General features: G+C 54.1%; 8 protein-coding genes across 8 annotated transcripts; 4 read left to right on the top strand and 4 right to left on the bottom strand.

Annotated features, from left to right (window-relative positions):
- Positions 1-80: 80 nt before the first annotated feature.
- Positions 81-7,169, top strand: P170DRAFT_512927 (ATP-dependent RNA helicase BRR2). The gene is made up of 3 exons (XM_024855037.1): positions 81-143; positions 201-6,447; positions 6,514-7,169. The coding sequence occupies exons 2-3, from the start codon at positions 344-346 to the stop codon at positions 7,040-7,042; spliced, it is 6,633 nt and encodes a 2,210-aa protein (XP_024700076.1). The 5' UTR covers positions 81-143; positions 201-343; the 3' UTR covers positions 7,043-7,169.
- Positions 7,170-7,271: 102 nt separating this feature from the next.
- P170DRAFT_440019 (uncharacterized protein) lies at positions 7,272-8,223 on the bottom strand. Its single transcript, XM_024849972.1, has one exon. It carries the CDS (start codon positions 8,033-8,035, stop codon positions 7,376-7,378), a length of 660 nt encoding a protein of 219 aa, XP_024700075.1. The 5' UTR covers positions 8,036-8,223; the 3' UTR covers positions 7,272-7,375.
- A 322-nt stretch (positions 8,224-8,545) lies between these two features.
- Positions 8,546-10,234, bottom strand: P170DRAFT_458457 (wax synthase family protein; the record flags this gene model as incomplete). The annotated part of the gene is made up of 3 exons (XM_024851799.1): positions 8,546-9,203; positions 9,255-9,955; positions 10,217-10,234. The coding sequence occupies 3 exons, from the start codon at positions 10,232-10,234 to the stop codon at positions 8,759-8,761; spliced, it is 1,164 nt and encodes a 387-aa protein (XP_024700074.1). The 3' UTR covers positions 8,546-8,758.
- Positions 10,235-10,670: 436 nt separating this feature from the next.
- On the top strand, positions 10,671-12,984 carry P170DRAFT_429522 (oligopeptidase family protein; the record flags this gene model as incomplete). Its single annotated transcript, XM_024847895.1, has 2 exons — positions 10,671-10,702; positions 10,830-12,984. The coding sequence occupies 2 exons, from the start codon at positions 10,671-10,673 to the stop codon at positions 12,982-12,984; spliced, it is 2,187 nt and encodes a 728-aa protein (XP_024700073.1).
- Positions 12,985-13,552: 568 nt separating this feature from the next.
- Positions 13,553-14,245, top strand: P170DRAFT_429521 (uncharacterized protein; the record flags this gene model as incomplete). Its single annotated transcript, XM_024847894.1, has 1 exon — positions 13,553-14,245. One exon carries the CDS (start codon positions 13,553-13,555, stop codon positions 14,243-14,245), a length of 693 nt encoding a protein of 230 aa, XP_024700072.1.
- Positions 14,246-14,656: 411 nt separating this feature from the next.
- P170DRAFT_512922 (glycoside hydrolase family 43 protein) lies at positions 14,657-15,679 on the top strand (the record flags this gene model as incomplete). Its single annotated transcript, XM_024855036.1, has 1 exon — positions 14,657-15,679. The coding sequence occupies one exon, from the start codon at positions 14,657-14,659 to the stop codon at positions 15,677-15,679; it is 1,023 nt and encodes a 340-aa protein (XP_024700071.1).
- A 35-nt stretch (positions 15,680-15,714) lies between these two features.
- Positions 15,715-17,709, bottom strand: P170DRAFT_367164 (putative MFS transporter; the record flags this gene model as incomplete). The annotated part of the gene is made up of 7 exons (XM_024844795.1): positions 15,715-15,898; positions 15,945-16,274; positions 16,327-16,380; positions 16,428-16,957; positions 17,010-17,112; positions 17,213-17,449; positions 17,516-17,709. The coding sequence occupies 7 exons, from the start codon at positions 17,707-17,709 to the stop codon at positions 15,715-15,717; spliced, it is 1,632 nt and encodes a 543-aa protein (XP_024700070.1).
- Positions 17,710-18,247: 538 nt separating this feature from the next.
- Positions 18,248-20,241, bottom strand: P170DRAFT_467470 (putative serine/threonine protein kinase ENV7). The gene is made up of 3 exons (XM_024852482.1): positions 19,739-20,241; positions 19,057-19,672; positions 18,248-18,999 (listed from the first exon to the last, which is right to left on the bottom strand). Exons 1-3 carry the CDS (start codon positions 19,856-19,858, stop codon positions 18,458-18,460), a joined length of 1,278 nt encoding a protein of 425 aa, XP_024700069.1. The 5' UTR covers positions 19,859-20,241; the 3' UTR covers positions 18,248-18,457.
- Positions 20,242-20,278: the final 37 nt, after the last annotated feature.

The following is a 20,278-nucleotide window of genomic DNA, read 5'->3' as shown; positions in this document are numbered from 1 at the left end:
AAACCTTCCCGCTCCGCCACCGAAATCTGCTGGCAGAACTTCCCGACGCTCGACGCAACTCCTTCTCAACCACGCAACAATCCCAGGCAGCTTGCGACTCTACACCACCAAGTGAGCTTGCCTGCTGCAGGAGGATGCTTCAGGTTTGTGAAGCCTACTAGAAGATTTTTACTCATTCCAGAATTCATTTCTTGTCGCAGGAGTCTCGACGCGCCGGTTGATCCCAGAGCTCCACCGAGCCATCCCCGGCCGACTTGAACAAGTCGTGACACGATTTTTTCTTCTTTCTTCTTTTTCCCTTTTATTCCCGTCGAATCGTTAATCGCATTACATCCTAATCAAAATGGCGGACCAAAATATCTCACAGTACAAATACTCGGCGATGTCCAACCTGGTTCTCCAGGCGGACCGTCGTTTTATTTCTCGCGTCAACGATGAACCGACCGGAGACCCGGAATCCCTCGCAGGTCGCATCAGCATCCGGGAGATGGGCGGTAACGTCGCACGCGACAATGCGCCGAAATCGAAAAAGAAGGCTGTTGGGCCGACAGATATCGAGCGGGGCGCCATCCGAGAGGGCGAGGATGTGCTCGCCCGAGAACAGAAGAAACGCCAACGCGGCCAACCAGCACAACTCCGGGGCCAGGGCATTCTGTCCGCCGCTGACGCCGTCGTCGAAGGTCTGAAATATCGCCCTCGTACACCGGCCACCCGCGCCACATACGATCTCATCCTCACCACGACCGCTGGCCATCTGGGCGATGTTCCGCACGAAGTCGTTCGAAGTGCCGCCGACGCCGTATTAGAACTACTCAAGGACGAGGAAATGAAGGAGTTCGATAAGAAGAAGGAGGTGGACGATCTGCTCGGAAGCTCGATGGATCCCAAGGAATTTAATGAGCTTATGAACTTGAGCAAGAAAATCACCGACTACGACGCACAGGACGATGACGAAGATATGGACGACGGCTTAGAGGGCGAAGGTGAAGAGCTTGATGAACGACAAGGCGTCGCCGTTGTGTTCGACGAAGAAGACGAAGACGACGAGCGCGTGGGTACCGTCGATGAAGTCCGTGACGAAGACTCGGATGAAGAAGATGCGGACCAGCAAGACGCACCTGGTGTTGATGAGACAACGACCGAGAAGGCGGATCTTGAAGACCTGGATGGCAGCGAGGAAATGGTCATCGATGGTGGTGTGTCTCGTGGCGAGGATCGCCGAGACAAAGGACTTCATGTTCCGGCCCGTGAAATCGACGCCTACTGGCTCCAGCGCCAGATCGGACAGGCTTACTCGGATGCCCATATCCAGCAAGAAAAGGCCACCGGAGCCCTTGAGATTCTAGGTGGTAAGGGCGAGGACGGCGCGGAGAAGCCGCTGCGAGACGTCGAAAACGACCTCATGGACCTGTTCGATTACGACCACCCCGACCTTGTCGCTAAACTAGTGACCAACCGTGATAAGATTGTTTGGGCAACTCGCTGGCGACGGGTGGCCGAGGATGCGGATGCGCGCAATCTCGTCGAAATTGAAATGGTGGAGGCTGGGCATCGTGCTATCTTGGATGAAATCCGGGGCAAGACCGCTCGCGAAGAGGAGACAGGCCGACCCGAGAAGAAGATCAAGCTTGATCTCATGGACGTTGATGTACCGAACGCACCTGCTGAACCGGAGCAAAAGCCGGCAGACGGTGGCGTTGTTGGCGGTCTTCAACCCAAGAGGCTGATTAACCTGGAAAACCTTGTTTTCCACCAGGGCAACCATCTGATGACCAACCCCAATGTCAAGCTGCCCCAGGGCTCCACCAAGCGCACGTTCAAGGGTTACGAAGAAATTCACGTACCACCGCCGAAGGCTAAGAGGGACCCTGGCGAGAAGAACCTCCCGACGACGGAGTTGCCCGAGTGGGCTCGCGTCGGTTTCGGGAACTCCAAGGAGCTCAACCGCATTCAAACCAAATGTTTCCCTACTGCCTTCCACGACGATGGTAACATGCTTGTTTGCGCTCCCACCGGGTCCGGAAAGACCAACGTTGCCATGCTCACGATTCTGCGAGAGATTGGAAAGAATCGCAACCCTGAAACCGGTGAAATCATGCTGGACGACTTCAAGATTGTTTACATCTCTCCCCTAAAGGCTCTGGTTCAAGAGCAAGTTGGCAATCTCGGCAAGCGTCTTGAGCCGTATGGCATCAGGGTGGCCGAACTTACTGGTGACCGCCAGCTTACGAAGCAGCAAATCGCGGAGACCCAGATCATCGTCACGACCCCCGAGAAGTTCGACGTCATCACGAGAAAGGCGTCGGAGACCAGCTACACGAAGCTTGTGCGCCTGGTGATCATCGATGAAATCCATCTGCTTCACGATGAGCGAGGCCCCGTCATTGAAAGCATCGTCAGCAGATCCATTCGCAAGGGCGAGCAGACCGGCGATCCGGCGCGTATCGTTGGTCTTAGTGCCACCCTTCCCAACTACCGAGATGTGGGCAACTTTCTGCGAGTGGATCCTGTCAAGGGTATGTTCCACTTTGATGGGTCGTATAGGCCGTGCCCGCTGAAGCAGGAATTCATCGGTGTCACCGACAAGAAGGCCATCAAGCAATTGAAAACGATGAACGATATCTGCTACAACAAGGTCCTCGAGCAGGTTGGACAACGCCGAAACCAGATGTTGATCTTCGTTCACTCCCGGAAGGAAACGGCCAAGACCGCCAAGTACATCAGAGACAAGGCTCTTGAGATGGAGACGATAGGTCAAATTCTGCGCAGTGATGCTGCCAGCAGGGCCATTCTGTCCGAAGAAGCCGAATCGGTTGACGACGCTTCGCTCAAGGACCTGATGCCATACGGCCTTGGTATTCACCATGCTGGTCTGAGTCTTGCTGACCGTGATTCGGTGCAGGCCCTCTTTGCCGATGGTAGTATTCAGGTCTTGGTCTGCACGGCCACCCTCGCGTGGGGTGTCAACCTTCCCGCTCATACCGTCATCATCAAGGGTACTCAAATCTACTCGCCAGAGAAGGGTAGCTGGGTCGAGCTCAGTCCCCAGGATGTGCTACAGATGCTGGGTCGAGCAGGACGTCCTCAATATGACACATTTGGTGAGGGTATCATCATCACGTCCCAGTCCGAGATTCAATATTACCTCTCTCTCATGAACCAGCAACTGCCCATTGAGAGTCAGCTCATGAGTAAACTCGCCGACAACATGAATGCTGAGATTGTTCTTGGAAACATCCGAACGCGGGATGAGGCCGTTGACTGGCTTGGTTACACCTACCTGTTTGTGCGCATGCTTCGCTCTCCTGGTCTGTACAGTGTTGGAGCGGATTACGAGAACGACGATGCGTTGGAACAGAAGCGTGTTGATCTCGTCCACTCTGCTGCTACCATCTTGGAACGGGCGGGTCTCGTCAAGTATGAGAAGAAGGCCGGTCGCTTGCAATCCACCGAGCTTGGCCGGATTGCCTCCCATTACTACATTGGCCACAATTCCATGTTGACGTACTCGCAACACATCCAGCCATCGATCACGACCATTGAGCTTTTCCGCCTATTCGCTCTGAGTGATGAGTTCAAGTACATCCCCGTTCGCCAGGATGAGAAACTCGAATTGGCGAAACTCCTAGGCCGTGTGCCTGTGCCTGTCAAGGAAGGCATTGATGAGCCCCACTCCAAGATCAATGTTCTCCTCCAGGCTTACATCTCAAGACTCAAGCTCGACGGTCTTGCTTTGATGGCAGACATGGTCTACGTCACCCAGTCTGCCGGACGAATTCTGCGTGCGTTGTTTGAAATCACTCTGAAGAAGGGCTGGTCTTCCGTGGCGAAGACGGCTCTTGATCTTTGCAAGATGGCCGAGAAGCGGATGTGGCCGACCATGACACCGCTTCGCCAATTCCCCTCTTGCCCCCGGGATATCATGCAGAAGGCTGAAAGAATCGACGTGCCTTGGGCCAGCTACTTCGACCTTGATCCTCCACGTATGGGCGAGCTCTTGGGCATGCCCAAGGCCGGACGAGTTGTTTGTGACCTGGTCGCCAAGTTCCCCCGTTTGGAGGTGCAGGCTCAGGTTCAACCCATCACTCGCTCCATGCTCCGGGTCGAGTTGACTATCACACCCAATTTCGTCTGGGATGAGAGCGTGCACGGCAATGCTCAGGACTTCTGGATTTTGGTTGAAGACTGTGATGGCGAGGATATTCTGTTCCATGACCAGTTCGTCCTGCGGAAGGACCACGCCGAGGCGGAGATGAATGAACACCTTGTGGAGTTCACCGTCCCCATTACGGAGCCCATGCCTCCCAACTACTTCATTTCCCTTGTTTCTGACCGTTGGATGCACTCGGAAACGAAGATCGCCGTGTCGTTCCAGAAGCTGATCCTGCCTGAGCGCTTCCCGCCGCATACGCCTCTGCTGGACATGCAGCGGGCTCCCGTTAAGGCGCTGAAGCGTGAAGATTACCAGCAACTGTACCCTGATTGGCAATACTTCAACAAGATCCAGACGCAGACTTTCAAGTCTCTTTTCGATACGGATGATAATGTCTTCGTCGGTGCCCCTACCGGCAGCGGTAAGACGGTCTGTGCCGAGCTTGCTTTGCTTCGCCACTGGTCTACGGAGGATGCCGGCCGGGCTGTTTATATCAGTCCATTCCAAGAACTCATTGACCAGCGACTTGCTGACTGGGAGAAGCGATTGGCGAATGTTGCCGGTGGCAAGAACATTGTGAAACTCACCGGTGAGACAACTGCTGATTTGAAGCTCTTGGAGCAGGCGGATCTGGTCCTCGCTACACCTACTCAGTGGGACGTTCTCTCCCGGCAATGGCAACGACGTAAGAACGTGCAGTCCGTGCAACTGTTCATTGCGGATGAACTTCACATGCTGGGAGGCTACGGTGGCTACATCTACGAGGTGGTGGTCTCTCGGATGCATTCCATTGCTCTGCAGCTCGAGAACGGTCTGCGTCTTGTTGGACTGAGTGTGCCCCTTGCCAATGCTCGCGACATTGGCGAGTGGATTGGCGCCAACAAGCACACCATTTACAACTTCAGCCCTCACGCTCGCCCGGTGCCTCTCGAGCTTCACCTCCAGTCCTTTACCATCCCTCATTTCCCCTCCCTCATGCTCGCGATGGCCCGACCCGCATACCTCTCAATCTTGCAGCTGTCTCCGGATAAGCCTGCGCTGGTCTTCGTGCCGAATCGGAAGCAAACGCGTTCGACGGCCATGGATATGCTGGCTGCCTGTGCCATTGATGACGATGAAGATCGATTCCTTAATGCCGATGTCAACGAGCTGGCTCCTCTCCTTAACCGGATTCAAGAGCGAACTCTCGCCGAGTCGCTTTCCCACGGTATCGGATATTACCACGAGGCGTTGAGTCCCACCGACAAGCGTATTGTCTCTCATCTGTTTACGATTGGTGCCATTCAGGTGCTCTTGGCCTCGCGCGATGTTTGCTGGGAGCTAAACCTCACCGCACACCTGGTGATTGTTATGGGAACGCAGTTCTTCGAAGGACGAGAGCATCGGTACATTGATTATCCTATCAGCGAGATTCTGCAAATGTTCGGCAAGGCTTCCCGCCCGGGAGAGGATAAGATCGGCCGCGGTGTCTTGATGGTCCCGGCCGTCAAGCGTGAATATTACAAGAAGTTCCTCAACGAGGCTCTGCCCGTCGAGAGTCACCTGCAGGCCTATCTCCACGATGCTTTCGTGACGGAGACCAGTACCCGGACCATCACGTCAACGCAGGATGCTGTCGATTGGATGACGCACACCTACTTCTACCGTCGTCTGTTTGCCAACCCTAGTTTCTACGGACTGAGCGATGTCAGCCACGAGGGTCTCAGTACTTTCCTGTCTGAACTCGTGGAGAACACACTGAAGGAGTTTACCGAAGCCAAGATCATCGATCTGGATGAAGAGGACGACAGCGTGTCTCCCTTGAACGCGGCCATGATCGGCGCCTACTACAACATCTCCTTCATTACCATGCAGACCTTCCTTCTCTCGCTGTCTGCTCGTACGAAGCTCAAGGGTATCCTCGAGATTGTCACTTCTGCCACGGAGTTTGAATCCATCCAAATGCGTCGCCATGAGGAACACATTCTGCGTCGTGTTTACGACCGTGTGCCAGTGAAGATGTCCGAGACCGCGTACGACTCTCCTCACTTCAAGGCATTCGTGTTGCTGCAGGCCCACTTCTCGCGCATGCAGCTGCCCATCGACCTTGCCAAGGACCAAGAGGTCATTGTCAGCAAGATCCTCAACCTACTCAGCGCTTGTGTGGATGTTCTCTCGTCAGAGGGACATCTAAACGCCATGAATGCCATGGAAATGTCACAGATGGTGGTTCAGGCCATGTGGGATCGGGATAGCCCCTTGAAGCAAATCCCCCACTTCGGTCCGGACGTTATCAAGGTCGCCAACGAATACAAGTATGTCCCTCTTTCTCCTGAACTCGCCAGTCCCTGTATCAATACTAACCCGATTCCTTCGCGCAGTATTAATGACATCTTCGAATTCATGGAGTCCATGGATCCCTCCGAAAACAAGGATTACCCTACCCTCATCAAGCGACTTGGCCTCGACAACAAGCAGCTGGCACAGGCCGCGGCCTTCACCAACGAGAAGTACCCCAACATCGATCTGGACTTCCAGGTGGAGGACCCAGAGAGCGTCACTTCGGGCGAACCGGCCTACCTCAAGGTCAAGATCGAGCGGGAGATCGAGGAGGATGAGGAGCCCGACACGACGGTCCACGCGCCCTTCTACCCCAACAAGAAGATGGAGAACTGGTGGCTGGTGGTGGGCGACGAGAAGACCAAGAACCTGCTTGCCATCAAGCGTGTCACCATTGGCCACAAATTGGAGCTGCGTCTGGAATACATCGTGCCTACCCCTGGTGAGCATGAACTGACGCTGTACTTGATGAGTGACAGCTATGTGGGCGTGGATCAAGCTCCTACTTTCACCGTGACTGCCGCGGAAGGTATGGAGGAGGACAGTGAAGAAGAGGAAGAGGAAGAGTAAATAATGTGTATTGTTATTTATTTCTTTTGATCGTTTATACTCCAAAATCATTCTGTTGGCATTTGGTTCCGGAGTGGGTTTGTTGATTTGTTGTAATTATATGAACTGACGTTAGACAAAAGATGAGTTGATTTATTTATTTCATCCTAACCTTTTATCAAGACTTGAGCGTCCACTTAGTTGTGATGGAAAGCTACGTCAATCAAAACCATCATGAATCTCATTACTATTGTACAGTTTCAACGACAACAAACTAAGACCTGATAAACTACAAAAGGAATCATCCCCGGGTGTTTTCAAAAGGGTATCATATCACAACCATCACCAAAGCACCTAGTATCCATCACGCTGGGCACCCACAGTGCGAGAGCCATCCAGATCAGAATCCACCCTCGGGTCCACCTTGTTCGCGACATCGCTACCATGAGGTCCGGTAGTCTGCGACGCACTCCCACTACCAGGCGCATTGGTATTGTAGCTACTGCCCGCCGCCGAAGACGAGTGGACCTGAGCACCACCACCCTTGCCGAGACTCGCCTGGGGATCAAACGTCTTGGTGGTGGTTGGTCCGTTGCTTCCCGAGGCATGGATCACGCCCGCGCCGCCGATACTTCCCTGTCGCACCTCGTCGTAGAATCGGCTGATGTCGTCCTTTGCCTTGGCGTTGGCCTTATCGTTGTCTCCGCGCGGGTCCGCCTTGTTGGCTACGTTGCTTGGCTTGTCGCCAGTGTTTTGTGGCTGCGAGGTGTTGACGGTGCTGGTCCGTGGGGAGATGCCATCGTCGCCCATGGGGGCATTGTAAGTGGGCTTCTCGTCGCCGTGCAGGTAGGGACCGGAGGTGGTGGTGTTAGCGCCATAGCCATCAGTGTGCGTGGTAGTGGGGGTTTGGTTGTAGGTCTGGTTGGTAGGTTCGGCATGGGACTTGTTTGGAGTTTCATGGTGATGACCGTGATGGGTCACAGCCTCCTTGACCTTGTGGAGGATGCCAGACATGTTGGTTAGTGGATGGTAGTGGTAGGTAGTGGTAGTGGTAGAATGAGAAGTAGATGGGATGTTAGCGATGGTTGTCTATCGTTGTGTGCTTGGATGGTAGAGCAGAGTAGAGCGTATAATAGGATGGAAGGTGGCGAAGGATGGATTCGCCATCAATATATAGACGCTCCCTCTCGAGGAATGTGCCGTGACGCCATGGAGGACAGTGAATGGGAGTATACCTCCTGCGTAGTAGAAGTGACACCAATGACGCTGGCCCGTCAGTCCAGGTGGAGCACGTGGAGCGGCCTCCGACGTCATCGCCGGAGATCCTGAGATCATCTCCAGCTTCTCTCCGCCCGCCAAGTCTCTGGGGATGCCCTTCAATGGATCAAAGTCATCGATCTCCGCGGTCTGCGCTGACTTATTACATCACTAGAGCCAAGGGCCAGGTTGCACGAAGTATGGTTGGTCCAGTATGGGATCGTGCTCAACCCCGTCGATTCTATCCGTGAGTGCCATCCCTGGTAGTGGTCGGATGCCAATGTCTAACGATCAGAATTATGGGGTAATTTCTTTTATCTGTGGTGTCTACTCTACAGCTCCATATCGAATGCGGATTTTCATTTGTCGTTCGGATGACCGAGATATATATACTTCACGAGTCGCCTTCGATGACCCTCAGACTACTTTGTGCTACTGCCGACAGTATTTCTGTGCTCCAGAAGTCGAGTAACAAACCCACTATTGCAGCACTCTCTGTACCAGTTTCACGGGCACCACCGAATCATCCAGACCCAACGCACCCCGGTACATCATCGGGTAGACATAAGATGGAAGGGACCACACGAGGAATGCGCCGACCCACACATATCCCACCGCCCTTTGCCTTTTTGACGGCGTTTCAGTCTTGTGCTGCGGTCGAATGAGACCATGAGCAGCCCTGAATAGCTCTTCGACTATGATTCCGACTATTTGCGTACAGAAAAATCGCATAGCTCCCGAGTCGTAAACAGGAATTCCCGCCGAGATGTCGATCAAGAAATGCATGAACCCCGACACGGCAAAGACCACACCCATGCGAGTGAATTTGGCACCTAGAGTATGCGGTTGGATTTTCATGAGCTCGTATGTCAGATATCGCGAGATGGAGTTGAGCTTGTGAGTGTTTGATTGATGCCACGAACAACTAACCCGGTTAGTATGATTCCACGGATCACGACGCAAAGACAATACTTACCTCCAGAATCCACGAAGAGTGTAAGCGTCGAAGATTGATCCGTAGAAGGGTGGCCAATCCTTGGGATCCGAGACACCCAGCAACACGCCGACGACGGCAAAAATGCAGTATATTCCACCTTGAGTGCAGACCAGACCGATTGCTGCACCAACCACGCAGCCAACGCGCATGAGAAGCTCTTCGCTCGAAATCTCACCCAGACGGCCAAAAACCGGGATTTTGGCTAGGGTGTAAAACCGCGCGTTCACTTCGGGATCGGCACTAGCACCTAGTATGTCCAGGAGAACATAGCTCACAAGAATTCGGGTGGCCATGCTACGCAGGAACACACTTCGAGTCGGGATATATTTTGGGTCGGTACTTGAGAAGCGCGGTACATTTTTGACTTGCTCGCGTGTCCCCACAAATCGACTGTTCCATGTGCTAGACAGACCCAATGCGAATCGCCGCATCCAGAACCTGTTTCTTGGATTCGAGTGGCTCAATTCAACAGTCCATCGTCTCAGAAGCACAAGGTCGATGTATTGGAAGAGAAGCGTCACGGAATGACCTCCTACCAAACTTGCCCAAGGACTACGCACGAGGTAGTCGATTGACGTTGAGATGCATTGCCAGACGCAAAGCGCGATAAATGGGAATGCACCCCATCGAAGGGCAGAACCGGCTGGGGTAAAACTAATGACGCCTGCTGTGACTATGGTCTGGATGAAAACGAGAATGACAGGATGTGCATACCTCCTGGGAGGTTTTGGAATGAAGTAGACGGGGCAATTACTCCGGAAATATAGGAAGAACAGATGGTGGTAGGGAAATAGGGGACCCAGAAAATAAGCGGTCTACTACGTCGATTAAGTACGGACAGGTCGACCTATTATCTACCGAATGGCAACCAAGATATTTCTTTGTCTCTACGGAGTATTACCAAGCGTTGGTTTAGCGTGTGTTGGAATTGCGATACCAACAGATCCTGATCCTGGCATTGGGCTTCCGAGCACCTACGCCTTACACATATATAAATAGCACTCGGAATACTCCTAATCCGCAGTCTTGATAAATTAAATTCCATGTCTGTAATGTAGCTTTTTCTTCTATGATGACCAACAGACCCATGTTGTACAGCCCGAGCAGCCAATCAGCGGTCGCCGGGCAACGCGGACCACAGACTTCCCAATCGGGCCACCCGGTGTCACGGGGCCAGCCACTAGGCGTCGATCGCGCTAAACCCAAGTGGGCCAAGTGGTGTGATAAGGAAGGGGACCTTCTGCTTCTCCGCATTGCAGCTCACCTCCTCTTCTCCTCTCCTCTCCTCTCCTCTCCTCTCTTCTCTCTTTCTTATCCTTCATTCCCTCTTCTCTTGTTTTGAAGACATCCCAGCTCTTCGTCGGCATTGTCAATCCCCTTTTCAAGAGCTTGGACATGACCATTAGATCAATGAAGTTCAACCCAGAGTAAGTTACCAGCTCTCCGTCATTGCGGGGAAACAGGCAGTTCCTGGAACTCTCTGCTTCCTTTCGTCACCCACTCCCAAGGACCTTCTCTTCCCTGGAAATTGTGTAATTAACTAATTTCCTCCAGGGTCCTGCTTGGAGCTCCTCGCCGATCAGGCGCAGTCCCCAATTCCTCCGGCACCCTCGCAGTCTACACTCAGACCTCTTACTCGTTCGAATCTCATTCGAAGACCAGTGAAATCCGAGTGCTGGACATTGCCTCAGGTCGCTCTGCCCTAGTCACCAATGATCCCGGGGCGAGCTCTCCGCAGTGGCTGGACAATTCCGACCAGATCGTTTGGCTGAAATCGAAGGCCAATGGCAACACTAGCTTCATTATCGGCGATGCGCGTGAAACGGACAAAACATACACGGCGGGCACGGTCCCAGGACCGGTATCCGATCTGAAGGTCACGGTTGTCGAACCGGGCAAGATTGGTTTTGCGGTGACCGGCAAGGCGAACCCGGACGGGTCGCTGTTCAATCCCCACGATGCCAAGAAGCCTCTCAGCACGGGAAAGCTGTATACCTCCCTGTTTGTCAGACACTGGGACTCGTACATCGAGCCCCAGAGGAATGCCATCTGGTATGGCTTGCTTCAGCGCGCTCCGCTGTCCCCGGCTACTAGGCACGCCGGCAAGTATTCTGTTTCGGGACTGACCAACTTGATCTCGGTGTCTGGCTTGGCTGGTGTTGAATCGCCCATCCCGCCTTTTGGGGGATCCGGGGACTTTGACATCAGTCCCAGTGCAATTGTATTCGTGGCGAAGGACCCGAGCTTGAACCCTGCCACGCATACCTCCTGCTCATGCTACTACTGCCCCATGTTCTCCTGGACCAGCATGGAAGCATCGCAGTCTAAGATCTGTACCGTCAAAGGTCTGGAAGGAGCCATGTCGTCTCCGGTTCTCTCGTCGGACGGCAGTTCGATCGCTCTTTTGGCGATGCGCGAGGACGGCTACGAGTCGGACAAGAACCGTATACTATACGTTCCCAACCCGTGGAATGGCGAGATGATCGAGGCGTTTGGATCGTCTGGTGGCGAGGGGCTTTGGAATCTGAGTCCATCGGCGTTGACTTTCGCCAACGACGACAAGTCGCTGTTCGTCCAGGTTGAGGAGAATGGACGCGGGGTGCTCTACCAGTTTCCTCTCGCCAATATCCGTCACTCCACCCCGGATGTGCTCAAGAAGATTACCTCCTCGGGTTACGTGACGGAGGTTTACCCGGCATCATCCAAGTCGTCTAGTCTTCTTGTTTCCAGTAATAGCTTGGTCGACAATAGCGTCTGGAGCATCGTTGATCCCGATTCTCCCGATAACACGCGTGTCATATCCTCCATTGGCCGGGCCGGAGCTAGCTTTGGACTTTCCGCCGCCCAGGTCGACGAAATCTGGTTCAAGGGAGCCGAAGACCACCCGGTCCATGCCTGGGTGGTGAAGCCGTCTCACTTCAAACCAGGAAACAAATACCCGCTGGCCTACTTGGTCCACGGCGGACCGCAGGGGGCGTGGAATGATCAGTGGAGCACGCGATGGAACCCGGCTGTCTTTGCCGAGCAGGGATACGTTGTCATCACCCCGAACCCTACTGGAAGTACGGGTTACGGACAGCCATTCACCGATGGGATCCGCGGAAACTGGGGCGGTAGACCCTATATTGATCTGGAGAAAGGCTTCGAGTACATTGAAAAGAACCTGGATTACGTGGATACCAGCCGGGCGGTGGCTCTTGGAGCGTCGTACGGCGGGTACATGATGAACTGGATCCAAGGTCATCCGTTAGGGCGTCGTTTCAAGGCTCTTGTGACCCACGACGGGGTCTTCTCCGTGCGCTCGTTGCTGAGTACCGAAGAGATGTACTTCCCCGTGCACGATCTTGAGGGCCCCATCTGGAAGGTCCCCGAGAACTGGGACCGATGGGATCCGTCTCGACACACTGGCAACTGGCAGACACCGCACCTGATCATCCACAATGAGTTGGATTATCGACTGACCATCGCCGAGGGGCTGGCAGCATTCAACGTTCTGCAGATCCGCGGCGTGGACAGCCAGTTTCTGACATTCCCGGATGAGAACCACTGGGTGCTGAATCCCGAGAACTCCCTGCTGTGGCACAACACCGTCTTCAACTGGATCAACAAATATGTCGGACTTCCTCCGGTCACCAGTCCCCCGGAGGAGAATTTGTCGAACAAAAGGAACTCGCTGGAAAAGGGACTGAGTAAAATGGCGCTTTCATAACCACGTTTTACTTAGCCTAGGTTCCCTTTCAATGGTGCCGGAGATTGGAACATAATGATCTTTATGCTAGCTGGAATTTGACGGTATATTATCCTCGGACAATGGCGATTTAATACACCATCCCTTTGCTGTATGCGCGGAGACAAAGGCGCAACAATGCACGTAATTCAAGTGGATCGACACTGAATGGGGACTTGACACAAAACCTCATTTGGGAGTCTTTTTGTCCATTGTCGACGATCTTTCAGAACACAAAGATAAGATCTTTCTTTCTCGTCGCATCTATAATTAATCTCTTTCTCAGGAGTCTCCACCCGCAACATAAAAGTCACCACCATCCACCGTGGTTCATCTCGTTGCGAAGTGCTTACCACGTTCAATCTAATCTGTCGCAACGATATACTTCAAGTTCATCTTTGCCTTTGCAGAAATCCTCTTCGCTGACGGATATACTTATAAAGCGTGCCTACCTCCTTTCAGGTAAATAGATCCAGGCCCCATCCTCATCACCGGCCTCTTTCATTTTCATTGTCTACTGTCATATCATATAGCTACAAAACTGCCGAAAATGATGGGCCGGGGCAATCGTTCCACTCGCCCTTCCCGCCTCTCGGTCGAGCCTTCGACGCCCAAATCCAACGAATTCCAGTTTGTGTACTCACCCGCAACCAGTATATCGAGCTGCATGTCGTCAGAGGTCGACACTCGCTGCACTTCCCAAGTCGACCCGCTCTTCTACTCCGTCGTGAATCATCTCCAGACACCCCTTTGCCCGCTCATCTCCAGCACCACAGGCCTCCAGCATCCTGAGTTCCCTGGTACCATCCTCGCCTACCACCTACTGACCTCGCGCCAGCTGGACGATCTGGCCCGCCATTACCACCAGATCTACCCCCCGGTAGCTGCAACTTCTTATTACCCCATCACCATTCCCCCGTGGGTGGGCGCCTCCGACGAGTCCGACGTCAACCTCGACACCAAGCGTCGCCGCTTCGGCCGCTTCATCGGGCTTCGTGGTTGTGAATCGCCCGTCCAGTGTGATTACAACTTCGACGACGATAGGATGGATACCGACCCGGACGTTGCCATTCCGTGCGATCCGCTGCCTCTGCCTCAGTGCGAGCCTCAGCAGGCGGCACCGCCGGCGGAAGAAACTGAGGCGGAGATGCTGGCGCGCATGGATCGCGAGTGGCAGGAGTGTCTGCTGCATGCGCGACAGGACTCGGATGCTGCATTGCGGTTGAAGATGAACGGGTTCTGAGTTGGACGTGGATTGGATATTAGAGATTGGGTAATTGGGTAAATTTAAATATCCTTTTTTTTTCTTAGAAATTCTTTTAGCCTTTAAGCCAGCGATTTTACTCTATGATACCTTGTCTGTCTCCGTATACTACCTAGGAATGGAAGAACCAATCAACCAGTAGCCCTACAAGATGCAACACCTAGTCCAGAACGGACTGTAGATAATGAATTCCTCCGTTTAGCCGTCTCGCCCGTCCTGCGGGGTAAACTCTTGGTCTTCAACTCCATGTCTCTCTTTAGCCGGCGGATAAACACGCTGCCTACTAGTATATAACCTGACCATCGACACCATAAACACCACCACCCCATACCCATCCTCATCCCATATACCAATCCAATTCACCCAACAAACGCAATCCAATCCACCAAAATGTCTATCCCACCCCTGATCAACCACATCTACACCGCGGACCCCTCCGCCCACGTCTTCAACGACCGAATCTACATCTACCCCTCGCACGACCGCGAATCCACCATCCCCTTCAACGACAACGGCGACCAATACGACATGGCCGACTACCACGTCTTCTCGCTCGACGTCCCCGGCGACCCCGCCTCCGTCACCGACCACGGCGTCGTCCTCTCCACCCCCGACGTCCCCTGGGCCTCGAAGCAGCTGTGGGCTCCCGACGCGGCGTCCCGCAACGGGAAGTACTACCTGTATTTCCCGGCGAGGGACCACGAGGGCGTGTTTCGGATTGGGGTTGCGGTGGGGGAGAGGCCGGAGGGGCCGTTTAGTGCCGAGAGGGAGTATATCAGGGGCAGTTATAGTATTGATCCGGCGGTGTTTGTGGATGAGGTGGAGGGCGGGGGCGATGGGAGGGGGTATTTGTATTTCGGGGGGATTTGGGGTGGGCAGTTGCAGTGTTGGTCGAGGGGAGGCTCATCGTCAGGAGACGGGCAAGGGGAGTGGGAATTCGACGCCTCGAAGACCGGACCGCAGGAGCCTGCCGGGGCTGGGGAGAAGGCGCTGTTTCCTCGTGTGGCGCGCCTCAGCGAGGATATGTTGTCGTTCGACACCGATGTGAAGGAGCTGCAGATCCTGGATGAGGCCGGGGCCCCCATCGCGGCGGATGATCATGACAGACGCTTCTTTGAGGCTGCCTGGATGCATAAGTATAATGGGACTTACTACTTCAGCTACTCGACGGGCGATACGCATTATCTGGCGTATGCGACGGGGAAGAGTCCCTGGGGTCCGTTCACGTATCGTGGTCGTATCCTGGAGCCGGTGCTGGGATGGACGACGCATCATTCGATCGTGGAGTTTCGGGGCCGTTGGTATTTGTTCTATCATGATTGCGAGCTGTCCGGGGGTGTGAGTCATTTGAGGAATGTCAAGATGAGGGAGATCGGGTACGATGAGAAGGGGGAGATTTATTTGAAGGAGTAGATGGGATTGACAGTGTATATATGGATTTGATGGAGTTAATGGCTCATTCCTTTCTCCCAGTTCTCTACCACTAGGTTCCAGTACTTCTCGCGACTGCGCGTCCGGAACGTCTTCCCCCATTTGATCATCACTAGGAAGACGGCGGAACAGGCCATGCCGATGAAGGCGGCCGAGATGAAGCAGTTCTGGTATCCGAGGTTGTTGATCCACGGTGTGATTCTGGTTGAGGTTAGCAGATGATCGCGCAAGATGGAAGTGAACGCACCCGTAGCCAATGGCAAAAGACATCGTGTTTCGCACCAGGATGATGCTGGCCATTGCGTCGCCACTCAGCTCCCGGTAGCTGTCCACCATGTAGTTGACGCTGAGCGTGATCCCACACGTGTTGGCCATGGCCAGAACGCACATGGCAACTAACAGTCCGAACCAGTGGACGTGGTGGGCCGCGCCCACACCCCAGAGAATGAGGGCCCCCGGAAGTATGATCAGGCAGATTGCAAAGGGCCAGAGACGCTGCTCGGCTTCCATGACTCCGTTGTTGCGGCGCGCCAGGCGAATAGTCAGCCAGTCGCTGAAGCGGCCGGTGAATAGGGATCTGTTGACTTGTCAATGTGCTGCCCTAGAGTCTGCGCTGGTTATGTGCATACCCGAGGACTACCCCGATACAGCATGCAACGTAGCTAAGTCCAACCATCGAGGAACTGCATTATGTCAGTTTACGCTTCGGGTCTCGGATGAAGAAGTATACCTGAAGTTGTACGGCGCAGAGCCCAAAATTATCGAGGCAGTGGCATTCAACACGTTAAACCACACCAGATAAGACCCGTAGGAGAACCCCGCGTAGAAGATCACCGGCCATGATAGATAGTACAGCGTGTGGTAGAGCCGCCGAAGCATGTTGTTCCTGGGCTGTCGAGGCCCCCACAGAGACAATTTCTGGAGATACGTCTTCTTCGTGTAGACCGTGCCGTATGCCGTGTCTCCTTGCGAGTCAGCAGGTACCGTCTTTTCCGGGTCGCCATGCTCCGAAGTCGTGGTAGGCGACTCAACGGCACCCCCCGGTGTGGAATGAGCCGTGCCACGCGAATAGCTCGTCTCCTCCATGAAGAAGAACAGGAACACGACAGCACAGGCGCAGAAGATGGCAGGCCAGTAGAACACCCATTCCCAGCCGTGATATTCGGCGATAAACCCGCAGATCACCGGCGCAAAGTAGTTGCTCCCGGCGAGAAAGAAGGCATACAGAGCCATGTATGTCCCCCGTTCGTGGGTGAAATACTGCATTTCCGTCAGCAAAGAAGGTCTTCAAGTACGACAGAAGCAGTCCTACCACATCCGTGACAGACACCTCCGGAAGAGCTTCAATTGGGGCCGTGAAGAACCCGGCAAGGATGCTGCGGCCAATCCATTGCCCGTTGCTAGTTATGAAGGGACTATTTCTGTCAGCGTCGTTACTGTGATGGTTTAATTGCATGCTTACCCCCATATCAGGGCACACTATTCGCAGACACCATTTGTAGTCAGCTAATCAACTCCAATTGGAAGGTCTCGAAGAGTCGTACCGCGGCTCCAATCAGAGAAAAGATATAAGTGAACCGTTTGCCGTACTGCAATGCAAACGGCTGCCAAAACAAAAGACTCCAGCCTGCCAGCAGAAACAGATACCCCGTCCCCTCGTTCAACGTACTGACGCTGACGCCTGTCGCTTCAGAGAGAGGAACCAGAACCGAGTAGACGACCGAACATGCGATTCCATTGAACATGGTGTACCTTGGCCGATATCAGCGGATGCTGTCCTTCTCCGCGTCGGAGACTCTGTCAACTGAATCGACTTACACGCTAACACAGACGGTAGACAGCAGCTTCCGTCTCGGAGACCAATTCAGAGGGTCGTCGGGATCATTGGACGGTTGCGGAACCAGAACGATGTCACTATCGCCGCGATCCAAGTGACGACTCGCCATGACATGGTCCAGATCCACCAGAGTAAATGTCCCCGGGACAGCATCCCGGTCCACATTGGGTGCCATGGTGTGTGTGGGTGGGTGGTGAACAGTCAAAAGAGTAGAAGGACGGGTTCAGCTGGCGGGATGACGTGGGGATGGAACAAAGGGAGAATAAGACTGAGCCATGAACTCATCGCTTTCCAGCGGAAGAGACGCGGAATATAAACTCGGACCGGCATCGAATCAGGACGCAGCGACAGGTGGGTGGGATCAATCCATCCCTTGCATTCCAGCTGTTGATATCGACGCTTTGGTCACGCTCCACTGTTGGACTCTGTGCCACCTCCACCTTTCAGCCCACATAGTTATCTGATAAACACGCGGAAAAGAGTCCGCTATGCCGAGGGATCCAATGACAATGAGTGCTGAGGGGAAATCCGGGTGTTATCGCGAGGTTGTAGAGAAGGAATGGATCCATGATAAGTTGGAGAGGAAGCGGGGTGGCTGCCAATGGCGACTGTCGCTCTCGTGCGGAGTCGCCGGCGGTCTTGGAAGAGCTTGTCGAGGAGCTTAGCAGGACCCTACGCTGGACACCTTCCATTCAATTCTGGTCCATAATTCTGGTCCATATCTGCAGAAAACCCGCTGCAGTCAATGCAATTGAAATATGAGAATGTAACTAAAACTAGTCCGCCACCAGGAGACAAGACCGAGAAGATATGTTCAGCATTAGGCACATATGATACAATCCGGTCAGCCCGGATAACGCCAGACGCAAGAAAAACAGATAATACAAGGCTAGCAATTTCAGTTGGACGCATTCAGATCCCTCTCAACTCGAGCTACCGGCCATGTTGTCATCGTCCCCGAGCTCCGTGATGACATCCTTCAGGATCTGAATCAATTCATCGATGTCGGGGCGCTCCGCCGGTTCCACCTGCAGGCATTTCCGCACGACCTCCTTCACGGTCGGGCTGATCGACGTGGCGCCGTCCTTGGGCGCTTCCTCGCCGGCTTTGCCTTTGCCCTTGCCGGTGCTCGGTTTCTCGTCGGGGAACCTCCAGTCGCCCCCGAGCACACACATGCTCAGACTGCCTCCGGTCTCTTCACTGCGAGCCTCGAAGGGGCTCTTGCCCACCAAGCACGCGTAGAGCGTGCATCCTAGGGACCAGATGTCCACCTTGGTGTCGATGACGGACCCGGTCTTGACGTCAAAGAGTTCGGGCGCCCGGTAGGGCATCGTACTGTGCTCCGCGGCGGTATCTTGGACCGCCAACGCCAATGAACGCGAGGTAATGGCGATGGGACTGGGGGCCAGCGAGCCGAGATCCATCAAAATCGGGGTTTGTCCGTCATCATCGATCATGATGTTACCTGCAAGGGTCTATTAGTCGGGCGTTATTTGATCGTGGGGATTGAAGTCCGACATACCGGGCTTGATATCTCTATGCGCATACGGGCGCAAATCGCCGTCTTGGATTCCTTCTTGGCTTCTCGTAACCTCATCATCCATCAACGGCTCATTCTCCTCGTCGTCCTCGTCCACCTTCTGGCTGGCGCGTCGCTTCGGTTTGGGCATTCGCATGCCAACCTCTGCATCTGCCTCCTCGCCCTCGCGTCTGACGGCCTTCGCTTTGCGGGTAGTTCCGGCGCCGCTCTTCACGCGGTACTGGTGCATCGATCGCAGGGCCGTGGCGACTCCCAGCATCAACACCATCAGTCGCTTTTCGGGGAATCGGGTATGATTGACCAAGTTGGCATTGATGGAATCCTGGAGGTTTCCGCGCTGGTAGTACGGCAGCAGGATGTAGACGGTCTTAGAGCCGGGATCCCCTCCATCCGATCGGAACTTGGAGCCTGGCTCCGTGGAGACGCAATGGTCTATCGAGTGGATGACATTCGTCTGGTTCGTAAATAGGTTGTAGGCCTCCACCTCTTTCAGCGCCTGGGAGACGGATTCCTGGCCGAACGGACATCGGATTTTCTTCAGCGCAAACAGCTCGGAGGTGGATTTATCTTGCACGAGGTAGACGTAGGAAAAACCGCCCTGTGATGTTTTCGGGATGTCAGCTAGCTACCTTCGGGGGAGTCCACAGAAAACAGGATGACGGACTTCACCGAGCAGGCGCAGCAATTTGAAGCTGCGGTTGTTGATCTTCAGTTGCGGCGTGCTGGGGAAACAGCACATGCAATCGGTGAAGTTGTATAGCAGGTCGAAAAAGTACTGAGCCATGATGACGACGGTCGGGGGTTCTGGCGGATCATTCAAAATCGGACGAGGCGACCGAGCAAAGCCGGAGAGGGAAGGGAAGAGCGAAAGCGAGAGAGCCCGTGGCAGGACGGGGAAATCGAGGTGACGGAGGAGCTCCACCGGCGTGGATGGGGAAAAGGTGGTCCGGTAAGGGAGAAGGAGAGAGATGAAGTGAGAGAAAGCGAGACAAGTGGCCGCAGGACAGGTAAGGGGCCAGGCAACGGCCAAGACCGGTGGTCTACTACTGATGGGGATGGGTGTTGATTCGGGGAATTCAGGCAGTCCTTCAGGTTGGGAGTATTCATTCAAGACTGACGAGACTCTGGCAGTCAATACTAAGATATACTTGGGTATACCACTCGGTAAGGTACCTGTAGGTCCTGATAGTTCAGGCAAGAGCAT

The sequence above is a fragment of the Aspergillus steynii genome (genome assembly GCF_002849105.1).
Source record: "Aspergillus steynii IBT 23096 chromosome Unknown P170scaffold_8, whole genome shotgun sequence".
In the NCBI taxonomy this organism is placed as follows: domain Eukaryota; kingdom Fungi; phylum Ascomycota; class Eurotiomycetes; order Eurotiales; family Aspergillaceae; genus Aspergillus; species Aspergillus steynii.
Note: the sequence above shows the minus strand (reverse complement) of the source record. Positions and strands in the feature narration are given on the sequence as shown.